Source organism: Phragmites australis, chromosome 22 (genome assembly GCF_958298935.1).
Source record: "Phragmites australis chromosome 22, lpPhrAust1.1, whole genome shotgun sequence".
NCBI classification, from domain to species: Eukaryota; Viridiplantae; Streptophyta; class Magnoliopsida; order Poales; family Poaceae; genus Phragmites; species Phragmites australis.
The window spans coordinates 17,728,566-17,749,880 of record NC_084942.1 but is presented as its reverse complement, the minus strand read 5'-3'; the positions used below and the strand labels follow the sequence as shown (position 1 = coordinate 17,749,880).

At 41.4% G+C, this 21,315-nt stretch overlaps 1 protein-coding gene across 1 annotated transcript; it reads right to left on the bottom strand.

The window, feature by feature from the left end:
- Window positions 1–3,200: 3,200 nt before the first annotated feature.
- LOC133904846 (phenylalanine--tRNA ligase beta subunit, cytoplasmic-like) lies at window positions 3,201–16,731 on the bottom strand. Its single transcript, XM_062346438.1, has 19 exons — window positions 16,570–16,731; window positions 16,428–16,483; window positions 16,195–16,298; window positions 15,265–15,394; window positions 14,453–14,568; window positions 14,285–14,351; window positions 13,742–13,783; window positions 13,592–13,633; window positions 13,349–13,425; window positions 12,809–12,935; window positions 12,540–12,707; window positions 12,146–12,271; window positions 11,931–12,041; window positions 11,702–11,836; window positions 5,071–5,145; window positions 4,298–4,405; window positions 4,132–4,218; window positions 3,963–4,049; window positions 3,201–3,563 (listed from the first exon to the last, which is right to left on the bottom strand). Exons 1-19 carry the CDS (start codon window positions 16,625–16,627, stop codon window positions 3,495–3,497), a joined length of 1,785 nt encoding a protein of 594 aa, XP_062202422.1. The 5' UTR covers window positions 16,628–16,731; the 3' UTR covers window positions 3,201–3,494.
- Between the last annotated feature and the right edge of the window lie 4,584 nt (window positions 16,732–21,315).

Below are 21,315 nucleotides of genomic sequence, written 5' to 3'. Positions count from 1 at the left end.
GTAGTTCGTTTGTAGCATCTGCGGATTTATTTGAAAAGTTTTACTTAGTGAAGATTTAGTAAAGTGAGGAGGACTAAACGCGATTAATATTACACTAAGGGTATAAAGTTCAACTTGATCATCTGTTTGTGACGTTAGCCTATAAATAAAGTTGAAAAGCAATTTGAAATTGCAAAGCAATAACATCCTTTTCACACTTTTGTTTACCGTACCTCCATATATAAAGAGAGGATATGTTTTGTTGGGTTTTCAATTTTCCAAATGGCAATGAGAAGACTCATAGATAAATCTCTGAGTGCCGAGTCTATATTCATTACACTCCCTCCATCCATTTTTACGACATCCACATGTTATCTAAAATATATCTTTGACCATTAATTTCTATTATAATTTATTAAAAAATATAGCAAAATGTCGATTATTCAATCTAAATATGTAAGAGAATCTGTGGTCAAAGTTTAGATAGTTACTTTCAGCAACCCAGACTGTCACTTTTTTGTAAGTGCAGATAGTAGCATTTTTAAGACCAATGCATCACAAAAATTAACACATCTTCCGAAGAACTTTCAATATACAAAATCGTCCTCTGTGATTAAAGAAATTCAAGTTTATTAATTTAAAATGTACTATTACTATTAGACAGTGACGTGCAAAGTTGAGATAAAGAAAAAGGTCACCGGTCTCTATACGGAAACAAATGGTTCCAACGAGAAAACCAGGACTTTTTTTTATTTTAGCCTTTTTAAAACTAATATTTTAATAATAGTTCGCCGAATTCTAAATTTTTAAAAACTAGCCTCTTTTGTCACGCCAAAGTGTCTGACGTGACTCCCCAACTTAATCACGCCATATTCATTGGCGTGACCAAAGTGGCCATGCTGACGAAAACCCCGACGCCTTTACACATGGGTTAGATGTGTCAGCGTGAGTCACGCAAAATTGGTTGAACAGTACTTTCGCGGATAAACAGTGTTTTCAGCGGTTTCAATTGTTTCCTTTCCGCTTTCTCTATTTAAGTAGTGGGGTTGCCGTACTCTAAAATTTATAAAACTTTTTTTTATGTCTTATAATTCATAATGAATCCATTTTAAAAGGATTCACCTCAATACCCCATCTAGGTTTTAAAATAAAAAACTTCAAAAATGGTTACTTTTAGAAATTCTAGTAATTTTTAAGGCCTCAAATAAATTTCCAAAAATCTGAAAAAATTCACTAATATTCCTTTCTTGTGGCGTAAGAATTTCTAAAATTATTTTTAATCCTAGGTTACTTGGTGAAAAAGTGAGCTCCTTTGCAATGCTCCATTTATATACATTTTTATCATTTCATACTATTTAGCCTTGTAAACGCCCTCTAAATAATTAGTAATTATATTTGATTTTCCTCAAAATTTTGCCAGTGCTTAATGCAACATGTACAGGTTCTATTTGCAAACTTGCACATCCAATAGAGTCGTAGAATTTGAATTATTCAATTTCGAATGTTGGTATATGTTACAATTTGTTCTATAACAATAATACTTAGGTGACTTGTGGAGCCAAAAAGAATTGCCATTTGTGGTCTAAACCATACCAAATTTATTGTATGGATAGTTCAGAATATGTTTTAGCCAAACCACACACATCATTTATTCTTTCTCTTTAGTCTACTTATTTAAAGTTTATTAGTCTTCCTAAAAATTATGTATGTGGTTCGGCTAAAACATATTTTAAACTATCCATACAATAAATTTGGTATGGTTTAGACTGCAAATGGCAATTTTTTTTTGGCTCCACAAGTCACCTAAGTATTATTGTTATAGAACAAATTGTAACACATACCAACATTCGAAATTGAATAATTCAAATTCTACGACTCTATTGGATGTGTATGTTTGCAAATAGGACCTGTATATGTTGCATTAAGCGCTGGCAAAATTTTGAGAAAAATCGAACATAATTACTAATTATTTAGAGGGTGTTTACAAGGCTAAATAGTATGAAATGATAAAAATGCATATAAATAGAGCATTGCAAAGGAACTCACTTTTTCACCAAGTAACCTAGGATTGAAAATAATTTTAGAAATTATTACGTCATATGAGAGGAATATTAGTGAATTTTCTCAGATTTTTGGGAATTTATTTGAGGTCTTAAAAATTACTAGAATTTCTAAAAATAACTATTTTTGGAGTTTTTTTATTTTAAAACGTAGATGGGGTATTGAGGTGAATCCTTTTTAAATGGATTTATCATGAATTATAGAACATAAAAAAAAGTTTCATAAATTTTAGAGTACGGTAATCCCACTACTCAAATAGAAAAAGCAGAAAGAAAATAATTAAAACCGCTGAAAACACTGTTTATCCAAAAAAATATTGTTTGCCTGAGTCACGTCAACTAATTTGGCGTGACTCAGGCTGCCACGTCAAATTCACGTGTAAAGGCGTCGGGGTTTCCACCAGCGTGACCACTTTGGTCACGTCAATGAATATAGCGTGACTAAGTTGGGGAGTCACGTCAGAGACTTTGATGTGACAAAAAGGGATAGTTTCTGAAAATTTAGATTTCGACGGGCTATTATTAAAATATTAATTTTAAAAAGACTAAAATAAAAAAAAAAGTCCGAAAACCAGCTAGTCCAATGAGTTTCAACGAGAAAAACAACCTGAGGCGTCCAATGAGAAAGAATAAAAAGAAGAATAGAATAAAAGAGCAGGCCAGCCTATAGACCATCTCCACCCAGCAACCCATCAAAAGAAGAGCCCTCAAACAGACACAGCCTTGGCATTGTGGGGCAGGATCCGCCCTTGCGGACCTCGTAATTGTGGCCAGATCTCGCCGACGGGAGAGGGGGATTGGCCGCGCCCTGGCCGTCCGTTCGTTGCCTGGTCCCTGACGCTTTCACAACCAAGTCACCATCTATAAAAGTCTGCAGCTGAAAGAGACCGGCATTGATTTTTGACCACCACTCGCCATAGAAAAACAACACAAAGACAACGCGAAGCTTACAGACACTGGTCACCCAGTGTTACAATATCAAACCCAGTATTTACAATGTCAGACAAAATAAAAGTACTGGTAACACAGGCACATATCAGGATCTGTTGGTGCAAGAAAAGTCAAGCACAGTGTGAGACAAAAACAGCACCATGGTTGGTGAAAAGGATGCCGGGCTACTGAAGCATCACGGCGAGAGTTACTTTTTCGACATGCGATTCCTCACGCAAGCTCATCGGCTAAAGTTTCGATGGAAATTTGTGCCGGAATGATGTATTACAATGGAAGCATTGTCAAAATACAAAATGTTACACACAAAAATGCGGGGGCATGTTTGGCATCGTCATACTTTGTTTTTGAGTGGAAAAGATGAAAGTGAATGTTTACAATCGGATGAGAAGCCCGATGTGGTATTCCAGCCTGAAATAATTACTCTATAGTTCTTGGTGGTACCCCATGCATGTTTACAGCACAAAACCAGCCGGCTGCGGGTCCTGGCTTCAAGCATTCCTTGGTTTACATCAGAGCCTCGATGTCAATCTCAACGAAAGTGCAGGGGTCCGGAATGCCGAATTTCCTTAGCACCTGCATGTGACACAAGAGTACTAAATAAGCACAAGGGTGTACATAATATGTAATCTGATTAAACAATTCATTTTACGATGCTCTGATCTACATGTTGTGTTATTATTTCTTTTTCTCAGAAATATCATTCGCATTTCACAGCTCCTATTCCTACCAATACTATTTATGAGCATATAAAGTCTAGACAGTAGCAATTGTATCTATCCATGCTTACTAGAATCTGTACCACAGATACAATAAAAAAGAATCACAATTCAACCATATTAGCTGCTTATATTTACAGAAACAAATTTGATATTCTAGTCCACGGAAATTCTCACAACACAAAAGATACAGGGATATAGACAGACTAATACAGTTCTCACAGCGTATTGTACTAGAATAAGACAAAAGTAGTACCTCAGCATGTACAATTCCTAAGTAGCCAACCTGCTTGCCATCACTCATAACGATTTTGCACTGCCTCTTTGGAAAGAACTCAGGTTCCTATCGATAAGAAATCAGTACAAATGTTAACAGCAGCAAAAGAAAGATGGTTTATGTAAACGCTTTATATGCTTATGCTTACATTCGTAGGTACATAGTAATTATTGCCAAAATTGATGTGTGGAGCCCTCACGACTTTGACAATACTATCCACCAGTCCCATAATTTCCTGAACAATTCATAATATTTAGACTAGGCTTAGTGTGAATATGTAAATATCATACTCACACAGAAATTGTCATGTGTACCTCAAAACCAGAAACCCTGTTGCAGTATAAAGCTGCAAGTCGGCGATTATTAGAGGCACCAACATCACGTGATGAGTCCAATGTCACTACATCACCAACTTCAAAAATCTACATACACAACCATTCAAAAATAAAAAAACCATGGCAACCATTCGAGAATATCATGAGATTAGGTACTGACAAAAGAAATTCTACATGGTGTCAAACCAATCTACATGTACCAATAATTAGACTATTATATAAAAGAGGAGGTATCAAGCGCAATCACACTTTGGGTAATCCTGCAATCAATTTTGGATTTAAATCAACATGAAAAAGTCCGCAAAAAGATCTAGGTACACTTCTCAGTTTACTCTATCTATGTAGAAAATTTGAGTTTCGAATTCAATGTGCATTAAGTGTAATAAAAAAGGAGAATTCTGACAAAAGACAAGTTGTAAGAGAAAGGAAAAAAAGAAAAAGACATATGTTACTATTCACAGGGAATCTCCTTTTTTTTCTAACACATTCTAGATTTAAGGTTGGGATTTTAGAGTGTGATACAACACTCCATAGACAACGGCATTGTTTTTTTCAGATTTTTTTATGTTGATTTGGTGCCCAAATAAAATATGTAATTGCATGTTTGTACTTTGCACCTAAGGAGATGATTGTACTAGATATATTGCCCACATAAAAAGGGAGTATGTCATAATCAGCCACAAGAAAAGTGCTTCAATAACACTATGTTGACACCAAGCAGATGAACATTGTTGCTAGTTTTCACAAAATACCTTTATGGGTCTTGGATGGTCTATATTATGTTTCAGAGTTTTCAATAAACATGACATCAGACTAGTCCGAACAACCTGCAAGATCACAAGCAAACCAATGGTTATTATGTGGAACATGCTTAAGGGAATTATGTTTTTTAATCTCATGCAGAACATAGTATACATATGATATAAATGAATAAATGACAATACAGGACTATGTAAATTTCTTTTGCAACAGACAAAAAATGAGAGATAAGTATGAATTGCCACTGATCATGCTGCGTGAAAATACAAAGATATGGATGAAAAGCCAGGTCATCAGGAACAGCCAAAAGTTTGATACCAGGAAAAGAAGAACATACAACTCGTTACATCTAAAAATTGCATAATTAAAGAAAATAGTAGAATCATAATATGTCAGCAAGATGCACCAGGAAATAACTGCAGAAGTGAGCAGATATCCTAGCAATTTATTCATAAGTTAACTAGTATGCATAGGTAAATTACCAACTTTAGGGTGAAACTAGAGATAATATTTAGCAGTGATAGCCATGTGTCATGAATTAAACGTCGACGTTCGTCTTGGAATATATGCAATTGAGAACAGAAAAGTGATACCGCACGCTCTGCGATGACAATCAAGCGGTGGAACAAGGAGGAGCTGGGCGTGTGGGAGAGAGCGCAAGGGGTATCGGGGTAATGGCGGCAAGTCACCCTGCTCACCGAGGAGGGGCTCGCCCTCAGTCACGGCAGAGGCTCTGACTATGGCCAACTACTTGAGGAGTTTATTTCTTAATTGCTTTCCCTAGTACACAAGCTAATGCCTTTATAGATCAGGCTTTGAAGGAATTTAACAAACTAGCTTAACATACTAACAACCTATCATCTCCTCAAACTCCGGTCTGTTGTGTTGCCCGCACCTGTGCTGCGATCACCTCAACCACTTTCGGTTGGAGAGCACAACGCCATCGGATCATCTATTGCCCTGCCGGTTGCTGCCGCCGGATTATCCGTTGCTTGCGCCGTGGGCCTGGGTCTGCTCCGGTAGGTTCTACCCACAAAGGTGTCGGGAACATTGCCTCCCTTGCCAGTAAACAGCTTGTCCTCAAGGTGACACATCGAGTAGGTCCACGTTAACTCCTCTAAAAATTCCCAGGACACATCTGCCTATGTACTCCCAAGCCAATGGACCAACACTTGCCAGCGTCCCGGATGGATTCATGCCTTAGAGACCTTGGTCGGCGCTGGAATGACGCGTCCACGGACGAGATCCGGCAAGGTTGCAACCGTAGTTGGCGGTGGCTCGACGTACTTCTTCAGTAGTGCCACGTGAAAGACGTCATGGATACGTGCCTTAGCCGATAATATCAGCCGATAAGTGACATCACCAACACGCGTGCTGATCTGGAACGGCCCATAGAATGTTGGCGCCAGCTTGGTCTTAGTTCCCTCCTTGATCGATGCCACCAGTCAGTGTTGCAGGTGAAGCCACGCCCACTCCCCTACTCCAAATTGGAGGTCACGATGATGTTTGTCGTGCTTCCTCTTCATATATGCAGCCGCCTGGAGGAGCCTTTCTCTAGTGTAGCGCAAGAAATCGTCACAATCCAAGAGCTGACGGTCAACCGCTTGCACTCTGGCCATGCCGGTTTGGTAGGACAGTAGTGATGGCGGGTCACGGCCATAGATCACATAGAACGAAGTGTGTTGTAGTGCTGAGTGGAACGGAGTATTGTAGCATAACTCTACCCACAGCAGCCACTGCAGCCAGGAACGCGGCCAATCCCCAGCCAAACATTGGAGATACATAGCGATCGTGCAATTGACGACCTCGGACTGGCCATCTATCTGGCGTGAAAAGCCGAGCTGCGCAGAAGCTCCCTGACAGGCGGAATAGCTCTTCCCAAAAAATGGCTTGTGAATACCAGGTCCCGATCACTCACGATTGAACACAATATACCATGGAACTTGATGATGTTGTCGAAGAAAGCTTGTGCGACGGAGTTGGCTGTGTAGGGGTGGTCGAGAGCAATGAAGTGGCCGTACTTCGAGAACCGATCGACCACCGTTAGGATGACTGATTTGCCACCGACCTTGGGAAATCCTTCTAGGAAAATGAGGGAGATATCTTCCCATACGGTTGACAGCACTGGCAGAGGTTGCAAGAGGCCAGCTGGGTGTAGGTGCTCCGTCTTGTTACGTTGGCACACCACGCACCCCCTGACATAGTCGCGCACGCACCAAAGATCATGGGCCTTGTAGAATGTCACACAAAGCCAAAGAAGAGTCTTGTCAGCTCCTTCACGGGCTCCATCATGCGCGTCGGCCAGAAGTTGCGGCTAGACCGTGGAGTTGTCAAGCACAAAAATGCAACCTTTGTGCAGCAGTAGTCCATCGACCTCGGACCACGCCACGTCGGCCTGGTGTGCGGCCAGTTGGGCGCACAACGCAACCGCCTGGGAATCCTGCACCAACTCCTGCCGAATGGTGTCAAAGATAGCAAAAGAGGGCGCAGAAATAGCAGTGCAATGGGCTTGATCATCATGGCGCAGTGAAAGCGCATCCACCACCGTGTTCAGCCACCCCGGTCGATACTCCACTTGAAAGTCGTAACCCAATAGTTTGCTTACCCACATATGTTGGGGAATTGTGGATAAGCGCTGATCGAGGAAGAATTTGAGGCTATAGTGGTCTGTGCAAACCACGAAATGCCGTCCCCAAAGATATGGTCTCCAGTGGCGCACTGCCTTTACGAGCCCGATGAGTTCTTGCTCATAAGCGGCCAGCTTGGCATGGTGAGGCAGTACTGCTCGACTGAAGAAGGCGATGGGCCCGGCGTCTTGGTGGAGCACCGCGCCGAACCCCGACCCGGACGCGTCGCAATCGATGGTGAACGGCTTGTCGAAGTTGGGCAGTTGGAGTAATGGCGCTGAGGTGAGCGCGGTCTTGAGTGCGACGAAGGCGGCCTCAGCTTCTGTTCCCCAGGTGAACGCCTCCTTGAGCAGCGCGGTGAGGGGAGCTGCGATGGCTCCATACCCCGCGATGAATTTCCAATAGTATCCTATTAGGCTGAGGAATCCATGTAGGGCGCGCACCGAGCACAGGCGTAGCCAAGTCTCCACCGCGACCACCTTGGAAGGGTCCATGGCGACCCCTTGGCCAGACACGATGTGGCCAAGGTAGTTCACTTGTTGTTCGCCAAAGAAGCACTTGGATCGCTTGAGAGCGAGGTGGTGCGCCCGTATGACCTTGAAGATCGTCTTGACATGTTGCAAATGTTCTGCTCAGGAAGAGTTGTACACCAGAATGTCATCGAAAAAGACCAGCACAAATTTGCGAAGGAAAGGCTGTAAGATGGAGTTCATGAGGGCCTAAAATGTTGCTGGCGCGTTCGTTAGCCTGAAGGGCATGACCAGAAATTTGAAGTGCCCATGGTGAGTGCGAAATGCAATCTTCTCGATGTCGTCCGAGTGCTTGAGGACTTGATGGTAGCCACTCATGTCAAGCTTTGGTGAAGAAACGGGCGCGCCGAAGTTCATCAAGAAGTTTGTCCACCAATGGTACGGCGAACTTATCCTTGATTGTCTTGTCGTTGAGTTGTCGTAATCGACGCATAATCTCCAGGATTCATCTGGTTTCTTCACAAGGAGTACCAAAGACAAGAACGCGGACGTGCTCGCCCGTATAATGCCTTGTGCCAACATGTCAGCACATTGTCGCTCGATCTCATCTTTGAGCAATTGCGGGTACCGATACGGTCGGACCGCAATTGGTAGGTTTCCTGGCAGCAGGTGGATATGGTGCGCTCGCTGCCGGGATGGTGGCAGGCCGCGTGGTTCTTTGAAGATGTCATCGAAGTTGTGGAGCAAGTGGTCGAGGAGTTCCCTGCCTTATGCAGTCGCGCAAAGCTCCATGCGTGTGTCGAGCGCACCCACGTCACGCCACCTGACCGGATGGTCCGTGCGCCAAAATGCCATCATGAGTGTCGAAGTTCCAGAGGATCGGCCCCAGCGAGCGGAGCCAATTGATGCCTAGCACGGCCTCAAATCTGCCCAGTGGGATGACGAAACATTTGAGGGTGAACCCTCGTGCCCGATGAGGATGGACTGGCGCTCGCAGACACCCGTGACGTTGACGCGTTCGCCGTTTGCCACCACGACGTGGAGCTAGGGTGTGGCATGATGTTGAGCCTCAAGCCATGCGCCACGGTTTCGTCGATGAAGGTGTACGTCGACCCGCTATCGACCAGTGCCGTGACGTTGCAGCCCGCAATCTGCATGAGCAGCCGCATGGTGTAGGCCGCCCATATGCCAGTCAGGGCGAGAAGGGAAATTTCCAAGCCGCTTTCATTGTCATCGGTTGCGTCCTTCCTCAAGCTCTAGCAAGAATACTCCCTTCATGCAGCACTTGCCAACGTGCTCTTTGGAAAACTTCTTAGGATAGTTGAAATAGATTCCTTTCATTCGCCTGTTCGACATCTCCTCCACCGTTAGCCGGCGGAACTACGAGCGTGGCGCCGCAGCTTTTATGGCCCGTGGCACCGCCACTGTAACTCCTGTCGGGGTTGTTGATGATGTAGATGTGGCTGCTGTCAGTGCTGGTTTAGAGACCACAACTGAGGTCGACTTGGGTGTCACACCGCTCGCGCCGCTGGTCGCTCCGGTGCGCTAGTCAGCGATTTTGGCATCGGCATCGGCCTCGTCCAGGAGCTGCTCGTACGCCCGGCTAAACTCATGGCCATCTACAAGTTGGTCAGGCACTAAAGCTCGACGTCCGTACGAAGTGGTTTGCCGAGACCTGCGGTGAAGTGATTGACTTGGTGTTGCAGAGTTAGGTCATTGCAACGACAGAGGAGTGCCAAGAATTGGTGTTGATACTCCACTGTCCCGGTTCGGCAAAGATCCTTCAGCTCACCGAGGATGTTGGCCCGAATAGGCGGACCAAAACGAAGATTGACACACTCGGCGAATCGTGCCCACGAGAGGATGCTGTGTTCCCGCTCGAGTTGGTAGTACCACTGTGCGGCAACATCTGTTAGATTAAACGAAGCCAACCAAACCTTTTCTTTTTCCATGGTGTGTTGCCCATGGAAGAACTGCTCGCATTTGTTGAGCCATGGTAGAGGATCTTCTTCGCCGCCATAAGACGGAAAATTCAACTTGTGGTGGCGCGAAATGCCACGACGATCATCTTCGTTGTCCTCCGGGCGGCGCGGATGGGGCGTACGCAGTGAGGACGTGACGCATGTGCCATCGTCCTAGCCGTCGGTCTGGATTTTCTCCGTGCGTGAAATGCGCTGATCGTGTCGATCTAGGCAAGTCTTGACCGAAGTCATCTCAGCGAGGACGCATTCCAGCAACCCAGCAGGGTCGGAGGTGGTTGGCTCCTTTGGAATGTCGCCAGAGTCAGCCATGGCTGGGACTGTGGATGGTGGTGTAACTAGGTTGGCAAGCGCAAGAGGACAGGTCTCTAATACCAAATTGATATCGCGCGCTCTGCGATGACGATCAAGCGGTGGAACAAGGAGGAGTTGGGCGTGTGGGAGAGAGCGCAAGGGGTATCGGGGTAATGGCGGCAAGTCGCCCTGCTCACCGAGAAGGGGCTCGCCCTCAGTCACGGCAGAGGCTCTGACTACGGCCAACTATTGAGGAGTTAATTTCTTAATTGCTTTCCCTAGTACACAAGCTAATGCCTTTATAGATCAGGCTTGGAAGGAATTTAACAAACTAGCTTAACAAACTAACAACCTATCATCTCCTCAAACTCCGGTTTGTTGTGCTACCCACACCGAGGGATGGAAACGGATCGAATACGCATGGAATCGAATTCGGATAATACGATTTACCACATTTTAATCCGAATGCAAATACGGATCCGGATATCCTCGAATACGAATACGAATCGGATAGTTCGAATACGAATCCGCATTCGGATATCTACTCGATCTTCGAAATTCAGGTCGAAAATTTAAATTTTTGAAAAAAATTGACTGAAAATTGTTCTAATTTGATTGTGCCGGAATTTTAGAAATTTTGTTCAAAATTCATGTTGGAAATTTAAATTTTTGATCAAATTTAACTAAAATTTGATGACATTTGACTGAAATTTGTTCCAATTTGATTGGGTTGGAATTTCGTTCATATCTGAAATTTCTAAAACTTTAGCAAAATTTGGTTCCCTGGTTGGCGGATACGGATACGAATCGGATATATCTCGAATTCGGATATCCACATTTGAATCCGAATCTCGAAAACGAATTCGGATATATCCATTTTAGTATCCATTTCAGAAACGAATACGGATACGGATATCCATATTCGTATTTTAACAGATACGGAATCGAATAATTTGAATTCCCTGCCATCCATTTCCACCCCTACCCACACCTGTGCTGCGATCACCTCAACCACTTTCGGTTGGAGAGCCCAACACCGCCGAATCATCCGTTGTCACGCATGTTGCCGCCGCCGGATTATCCGTTGCCAACACCATGGGCCTGGGTCTGCGCCGGTAGGTTCTACCCACAAAGGCGTCGGTAACAAAAGAGCTTTGATTCCAACTTGGATTCAGCAGGAATAAAAACTAAGTAACCAGCTAGAGCCAAAAAAATAAAATCCAATCACAAAAGATAGACTTGAGAGCAATCTACCTCAAATTCAGAAGTGCGGGGGTTTGCAATAATGACTGCTTTACTTCTGTCATCTGTCCTGTTCAACATGTCAAAATTTTCTTCATGTGAACACAAGATAAACGTAAGCACCTCCATATAACCAGCTCTTGCAACCTGGCCACAGATGTTTTTTAGTAAAAAATCAATGTATGAACATATGTGGAGCACGATGGGAACATCGTAAAGAGATATTGAAAATCTAAAGTACCTCAGCACGAATTTTATCGGAGTACCGGTTTAATGGTTGCCTTCCTCCTATTGTCATACACTTTGGCTTTGATTTTGGCACATTGTTATACCCATAAGCTATAGCAATATCCTTTGTAGAACGAAAATAAAAACAGAGCCAAGAAATATTCAACAATGATGAACGAATAACTATGAAAAAGGTTGATACAATAGTTAGGGAATTTCAGGATTTACCTCTGCCAGATCACGAGCATGTAAAATATCGCTTCTTGTAGGAGGGACAGACACTGAAATACGAGGCTCCCCATTCGACGGGCAAATTTCAGCTTGAAGTTGCATTTTGTTCAAAAGTGAGACAACCTACAATTTCAGATACACAGTTGAATAAATTGATACATTTTGCTTGCTCAAGCATACAAATTTCAACTTAGAGCATCCATGAAGAAATAACATCATAATGTAAATATCAAAAGTGATGGTTTAACTTAGTTCTAGGTACAGAAAAAACATTGCAATTTGCATTAGATAAACAGTTAATCATAAGGAGATACTGAACTCAATTGATTATTTGATTATTAATTCAGATATGAGAAGGCCCTTGCTAAATCTTGCAGGAACTAATAAATACCTGCTTCTTGTCCAGGGAGATGCCGATAGGCCCAACAATATCAGGTAGTGAAACCTCCATCTTGTAACATGAAAGATCAGGGTAAGCGATTTTGCTTCCATCGTGATATATCACTTCAACTGGTTCCACTTCAAACTTATTCTCACAGTACTCAGTAAACATTGTAACCTGGAAAGTCAAACAACAACTGCATTAATACAGTAAGTTTAATCTTCATACGAATGGAGGACATATTGTCCATCTGAAACATAGCATTGCATTACACCTACCATTGTATTCAGAACAATATTTGCTTTTGTAAGGTCAGTAGCAGTGCATTCAATAAAGACATTCCTTGTCTTCAGGGTGATAGCAGAATGTGCACCATTGATGATAGGAGGTAAAGACAAAACAGTCCTGCAAATTATCAAGTCGTTAGCTTTGCTGTATCACCAGTACAGACAGTAACTACATCGTAAATATTAAATAATAACACATTGCACTAGTGAGCAAACATGGGCTGTTCTCTTAAGAAAAAGAAATATGTTTAAGAGAATGGTTTTCCTGGAGGATGAGGCATATCTTTTGAAGTTTGACTAGATAGATAAATTTCCTAACAGGTTCTTTCTAGTTAATTATTATGATCTTCTTAAAAAGGCCATGGGCGTCAAACAAAATATCCAATAAATCTGATAACAACATACAGTAATTAAGTAATAGCCAATAGGTCCTTCGTTGTAATTATTATTGTCCTTTTTTAACAACACTATAGGCCTTGTGCGAAAAAGAATTTTGAGAAATGTAATGATAAGAGAATTGCATTGGTTTACCTACTGCTATCATAGATAACTGGGTACACTGGAGAATTCTCAATTATATGCAAAAACTTCTTCAGCTTCGTGTCTGACTGCCATAAACAAAGCATGACATATCAGTAACAAATATATATTGATACAGAGCACAAAACAGGATATCTGAATTCAGAACCTTTAATGTAACCATATAATTCCCCTAAAAAACATATAATTGTCACCCTACCACATGGCAATAGTTATTGTGATGCATCTACATACTTTATAAAATTCCATCAGTCTATCAGCTCTGAAGCTTTCCTCCTGAACCATTACAACAAAGAGAACAATGAGTCCAAATATGCTGCCTTATCAGCAACTTAAAAAAAATGCGCAACACATTGCCAGGTTGAACTTGATGACTTCTTTTACCTGCTTTAATGGGACAAAGTTGATTTCTTGCGGTGGTAGAGCCTGGGGAAAAATCAAGTGTCAGATATAAAGGGTGAGAGAAATCACACGGGGTATATATGCGGCCACATGGTCAATGGATATATCATTGGTCAACAACAAAAAGATTATCTTGCAGAGACTTGTGCATATATACACGGTATGAATCTAGCCTTCTGCAAAAATCTTGAAACATAATTTTTTCTTCAGCTTATGTGCATGAAGGTTATAAGGCCAAAACAGTCTGTAGCTTGTTGGGCTTATCTTACAAGCTGAAGCGTTTAAGAGCTACCTCAGTGGAGAAGAATAAAATCAACCAAACAGGCACTAACATGTGTTTGTATTTATCTTTCGTATAATTATATAAAAACTGAAATTAATTCCCCTTGGCTAAAACTCAACCACATATCCACAACACATGCTCCCACCTCAAAAAGAAAGGACATGCAGAAACAGTGCATGGAACACACAGAGAGAAAGAGTGCATGTGTATGACAGAGATATGGAGCAGTGTCATAATTTTACCTCATATGAGAATGGTCCTTGTAGAGTGTCCAAATCATGGGTACCAATAGCAACCAGAGTTCTCTTCCTGTTTTTCATCATGTTGTAGTCTGAGTCAACTAATTACGTATTGAATGTGATCTTGATCTCAATACAACAAACAACCACAAGCAATAAGGCAAGTGATACCGGCAAATATTTTGGTGGAGTTTGTCTTGAAGATCAATGAAACTGTTGTATCTTGCTTCATCAAAAGTTACCCCTCTTAGGACAGCACAAACTACGTATGGTCTAATTTGTGAAGTCTGCACATGAAACCAAATACCAACAAGTCACTTAAGGCTTTGCATTCACAGATGAAATGAAATAAGTATATATATCATCAATTACCATCAAATATGATCAACATTTCCAAACATGACCCTAATTTGTCAATACACACACCATATGCTTCTAACCTCTAGGTTTAGTTAAAACATGCAAATCTAAAATCATGAATATGTTGACCTCTAAGCATTTTAACATCAGCTACGACATCAGTCAGAACTACAGTAACACATTCACAAAAACACATGCGCCAGAACCAAGGAAAACATATCGCATGGAAAACTAAAGTAGGATCTTGTTTTTGTTCTTCTTCAAAAATGCCATCTTTCTGTGTCATTTCTCCATTATTTCAAAACACTCCAGCTATCCAGAACATCTGAAAACAATTAAGTGGTTCAAGAAAATTCCCAAGTTAAGATAGATACCAAACCTTACTACTCTGTTGATCCCTTTGCTCTACAATCGACACATGCATTACTCAGAGAAAGAAAAACTGAAGAGTTCTACCTTAATGGGAAAAAAATCCATTCTTTTCAAGACTATTATTTGAAATGTGCTGTAACATATTCAAAGAAATGAGCGCACTAACATGCCATAATCCATACAGCACCCGTGCAGAAGACCTAGATAAGGGTAAAACATGTAAAGATGGGCCTGGCCTGACCAGCCATTACCTGCGGTTTAACATGCATCTGAAGCATTGAACCACAAGGAATGGAAGAAACTTTGAATGCAGGGCTGCCTTCGGTCCCAGTGAAAACACGAAGAGCTCTTGCTAGTCCTTCAAGACATAGCAAATCATACCTACATGCATTGGAAATGAACATTAAACACATTGGCATGAGATCTCATAGTGTCTTTGCAGCCAATGACTCATCCACCAGCTGAAGTTAATGGTTCACAGAGCAAAGTATCAGTAGAAGAATGTAACAGATCAACAAGATAAACATGACACTTGCATAACTAGGACCAATAATTATACAATAGATGAAATTTCCTTCCATGCACCATAGTGGTCGGTCAAGATGAATGCAATGTGCTTTGTCAAAATTGATCTATTTAATGTCTGAAGGCACCATCCTTATACTATGTGTCAATGTGCTACGAGAAGGTAAACTTCTTGTGCTACATGTCTCAGCCACAGAAATTACATAATCATAAAAAATATGGAGCAACATAAAAAAAATCATTGTTTAGCTCAAAACATCAAAGAAACTACTTACTAGTTACTGAACTGCACATGAACCAAACAACTGGACGAAATATGAGACCACAGCACAACATAAACTAGCTACCAGCTTGCCAATAACAAGAGTTTACAATCAAATACAGAAAGACCACATCTCAAGCTAGATTCATGCCAACTAAATCAAATACAAGTGGATAAAGCCTATCGATGACTAGATGCAGGATAGAAAGGAATCAGTAACCAGAAATTAAGGATACAGCACAAGCAGACATTAGCGCAGATTAAGAGCCTAATCCCTACAAAATCTTATAATTCGAACAGATATCACAAATCACACCAACTAAATTCTGGCAAGCCTAGCCGAGAGTAGCATCGATTCGCATCGATTCAGATGCCAAAACCAAAATCCCGTCACCTGTTGGCGGCGACGTCGATCTTGTAGATGACCTCGTCGTCACCGTCCACCTCTCCGTCGTCCTTGAGGTGCTTCTCCTTCCGGATGATTGCCTTCTCCGTCGTCTGCACACACACACACACACACAAAACAAGAAGAAAAACCAGAAAATTCAGACCCACCATTCCAAACAACAGAGGAAGGCAGCCACACCAAACCGCACGAACTTGGGTAAGGGAAGCAGAGAGGCTCACCACGTCGTCGAGCTCGATGCCGAACTCGAAGCAGAGCGCCTCGAACTCCTCCTGCGCTGCAGCATCGGCAAGAGACCAGATTGGTTAGAGTTCTCGCGGGGGACGTTGAGGTTTTGGAGAAAGCCGCGTCGCGGTCGCTTACTGTAGGTCCGGCCGAGGGCCTCGAAGAGGCGGTCGCGGCCAACGCTGACCGTCGGCATTGCGGCGGCGGCGGCGGAGACGGCCGGGGATGACCTTGCCTGCGGCTGCGGCGGCGGAAGGAAACCCTAGGCGATGGGGGCACCGTTGGGCTGCTGCTAGTCCTGGGGTTTTTGGGCCCGCATTGGTGTCAACGAGCCGAGCTCGAGCGAGCCCGGGTATGCCTAGGCTCGAGCTCGACGCAGGTTCGAGCCGAGCTTGATTTCGCCTTCGACCTTCAGGCAGGCTCGACTGCTCGAGGTCGGCTCGACGGGAGCAGAAGTTAGGCGGCGCGGTTGTTCGGATCTGTTTTATCAGTATAGGCGAGTTACACGAAAATATAAATATTAGGTGTGATAATATTAAATATAAATTTAATAATAAAGATGTTATAAAAGTACTGTTGAAGAAATACGTCGAGAACGTAGTTTGATTTCAGATAGAATTCGAAAAATGAGGAGATTATTCACTAAATTTCTCTCTAGTTTTTCATTTATTTTTATTAGTCAAATGAGTCATATTTGTAGCCGGTAACAAGGTAGAGGTTGAAGAACGAGGATGTATAAAAAATGATTAAATTATTTAAATTTTATAGATTTTTATTAGATAGAAGAAGAGTTAGAAAGATATGACATAATAACAATTTATATTTTATATAGTAGAGACTAAATTTGAACCTAATTATCTAAAACTTTGTTTGGTTAGATAGATAAAATAGGGATAACAAAAATCCGGTTTTACTAAAACTCAAATACTGTGTTTTATCAAAAACCAATTTTACAAAGTTTTCAGAAAATCAACTCCCATATCTCTTCTGTTACTACTTTTTTTTTTCTTTTTATCCTTGTGCTACATAATTAAATAAATATCTCGAACGCTAGTGCTTTTTGTGATGCCAATTCGATTGAGGTCATATTTGTTTCCTGTTTCTGATTCTGTTTTTGTTACTATCAGAAGTTAGAAGTTAGAATAAGCAGAGTTTTGAAGAAGTCAGAAGTCTATTTTTAAGGAAAATGAACTAAAGCTAAGAAGCTTTCTGAGAGACGTTTTTCTAAGAAACTATTTACTGATAAGTCAAAAAATTATTGTAAAAGTTAACAACCTTTTTCAAAAAATAATTTTTTAGACAAATCAAAAACACAGCTTTTTAGAAAAACCCTAAAGCAAAAGCCTAAACAAACAAGCCGTGATTCAACGAGAGAAAGGTCACCTGGTGCCAATTCGATTAATACTTAAAAATGTTTTAATTTTTGTGAGCCAAACAAAGTAATTAGATCTAACTGATCAACAACTTTAAACCAATTTTCCTAAAAATCACAGTAATTTTTGGGCAAATTTGGTTTCATACCATCAAACGAGGCACGTTTTAGAAATTTAACTTTGAACTGCAACGGTTCACTTTAATACCATCAAAAGTTTCTTCTGTTTAGATATATACCACTCCATCCACTTTTCATGCAGAAAATCTGACCATTTTACCCCTACGGCCAACATGACCGATTGAGAAGGCACAGTGTCGATCCTCTTCCATTTTCCTGATCCAATCTTGCTTCTTTGGTCTTTGGTTATGCGTCACCGTCAGAAGGAGCCGACTGCGCCGGCCAAGCGGCCGCCAGCCGTATTTTATCCCAGGTACTCCCCGGCCCCAACTAGATGTTGAGATGTGGTTGTGCGACGCCGCAACTACATGGTACCAAGGTGGATGACCTCAAGTTCGGCTGCAATCGACACCCTCCTCCCTTACATGTTGACATAAACATGAGGCTACATCACCCTAAAATAATAAATTCACATAAACATGGTGTTACATGATTCAAAATAACTCCATTTCATCAAGTTGAGCTCCGATCCTAGGGATAGCGCCATCTGACCCAAATCAAACGGAACAAATAAAAACCTAAGGTTAGAGAACAACTCCGCTAAGGACTCAAGGGAGCAGTGTATTCATTCAAGGGAGGTGGCTTACCAAGATGGGGAGCAGCGGATCGAAAGGCGGTGCTGGGAGCTCCCAGCACTACTACATAAAGGGTTATCTCTGCTCCTCTTTCACTACCGGTTCAGTAATAACCAGTAGTGATAATACATCACTATCAATTCAAAAGCTCAATGTGTATATAAAAAACTAAGCCAGCAAGACCTGGAAGTGATAATTTGAATATCATTGTAGGTTTGTATTACCAATAGGCAGTAATACATCACTGCTGGTTCTTTGCTAGAATCGATATTGATATTAGTTTATCAAAAGATGTACCTTTAATAACCAGTAATGATAATGGCTATCACTGCTGGTTGTATTTACGAATCGGCAATGATATCAAAAAGCCGTATGAATTACTGCGCCAGCCTACTTAGCTTCTCCCGAGCGCCTTTAAATATTTCATACTCGATCGCTCTCGCTCTCACTCTCATCCTCTCCCCTTCACCGTCGCTCCGGCCACTCCACCGCAATGGTCCGCACGATTCTTCTCCCGCTCCGGCCACTCCACGCCGCCTTCGCTGCCACCTTTTCCGGCCATGCCACCCATACCTATGCCGTTGTCCGACGATGAGGTGAAGGCCCCGTCGACGAGCTCGGACGAGGTGCAAACCTCGCGGTGATTCTGCGGGGTCCCCCTTCTGAGGACGACGACGTGTGGGACTTCTTCCTCAACGAATCGAAGGCGAAGAGGGCCTAGCTAAGCTCGGATGAGGAGGAGAAGGCCGGGGAGGAAAAGGAGGCTAGTGACGGCCGCGACGACGGCAATGGCAGCTACGAAGAGGACGATGACGGCGATGGCGAGGACGACGATGACAGCAACAATGACAACCACTTCTTCGTCATCGTGGCCGACCGGTAGATGCGACACGTGGGTTTAGGGTTTTTTCACACGGCCGTGCATATCTTTTGTTTTTGGTGTACAATAATAGATTTAGTGACTTAATTATAGATTAGTATGATATAAAGATTTAATTCTAGAGATTAGTAATATAAAGCTCGATTAAATTATTGCCTACCTGTTTAATTTTTTTACTGGATCGAGTATCACTGCAGTGATAAGTATATAAATTGACAAAATAAGCTCAAGAATCGACAACGATAGTTTATATCACTGTTAGTTCGTTACATGAATCGGCAGCGATATGTACAATCACTGCCGATTCTATAATCAGCAGTGATAATCATATACTATATAATTATTACCGTTTTAAAAACTAGCAATAAAATAATTTTAAAACTGACAATAATAATCTTTTCTGTAATAGTCTAACCTACGGCAAGTCAACAAACACAGTGGCTGCAGGGACGAACAGCCGTGCGCTCGTGTTCTGCTTTGGGCAGGTACAAACAAGCTCGATCTATTCTGAGTAGTATCCAGCAGGCAACGGCAAAGATGACATTTCACATTGGCCAAAGTTAAAAAAAAAACCGAAAAACGGTAACAGAAGTGGACAAGGTGGTATATATCTAAATGGAGGGAACTTTTGGTGGTATTAAAATGAACTGTTATAGTTTGGTGATAAATTTTTAAAATATACATTTTTCGATGGCATGAAACCAATTTTCCTAAAATTTGTTTTGTGAAAACTATGCAAGATCGCTAGCAGACTGCCTATATCAAGTCCGTTCTCAGCGTAGCACGGCCTGCCAGCCCACCAAGTCGAAAGAAGCCCACCAAGAAGCGTGGCCCGTACGTCTGAAACTCCTTATAGAATTTTTTTTATGTGTAACTAGGCCGCAAATCTAGCCCCTTTTTTACTTTTCTCTCTGTGTAGATGGGCCACAAATCTGTCGGCAGTTTTGACTTTTTCTGCAATGTGTCGACTTTTTCTTTCATTTAAACAACTAGAAAAACAACAATATCGCTGTACAAGACATATTGTCTAGAAGCAATTTTGTTTTTCCTGTTTCTTTTTTCTTCTAATCCATATGATTAATTCACAGTACCTATGATTTTATGCATTCAACATTTTGAGAACACTAGATCCAACATTTTCAAAATCTAGTTCAACATTTTGTGTGAAAATGTTGGAAATATAGTCTTGTGATTAATTCATTATATCTATGATTTTGTTCATTCAACAATTTGAAAGACTAGATTCAGCAAGTTCAACATTTTAAGGAAAAAGTGTATTTGAAGTTTAAGATATAAATTAGATTCCTACCACTACTACAGAGCACCCATTTCTTACCGGGCTATTACTACCAGCTTTTTTAATTGATAGTGATACTGATAATCAAATATCACTGTTGGTTCAATTAAAAAAAACTAATAGTAATACTTGATTATCATTATCGGTTCTAGTCATGAATCGGTAGTTATAATGGAGTTGATAATAGAAGCATTATCACTGTCAGCTCGTTATATTAAACAACAGTGATAATGAAATGTAGTCCATCTTCAAAAATTCATAACTCTTTCATACAAAGTCGGATGGAGACAAATTTTATATGAAAATTGTAGCTTTTGATGAGGTCTACAATTTTTTAGTTGATAACTTTTTTATATAAAATTATTTTTAATGCCCAAATAATCATTACAAGTTATGAACAATAAAAGTCATTTCGAAAAATATCTTAGGTTCACAATCGGTCCGTAATACGAACCGACAATGATGTATATTTTCATAAATTTATAACTTTTTCATATGGATTTAGATGGAGACAAACTTTATATGAAAATTGTAGTTCTCGACGAGATATACAACTTTGTAGTTGACAATATTTTCATTC

Coding starts and splice junctions, on each gene's coding strand:
- LOC133904846 (XM_062346438.1), bottom strand. CDS start 16,627: ATGCCGACGGTCAGCGTTGGCCGCGACCGCCTCTTCGAGGCCCTCGGC. Junction 16,484..16,569: donor GGCCCTCGGCCGGACCTACA/GTAAGCGACCGC, acceptor CCGATGCTGCAG/CGCAGGAGGAGTTCGAGGCG. Junction 12,708..12,808: donor ATATTGTTCTGAATACAATG/GTAGGTGTAATG, acceptor TTGACTTTCCAG/GTTACAATGTTTACTGAGTA.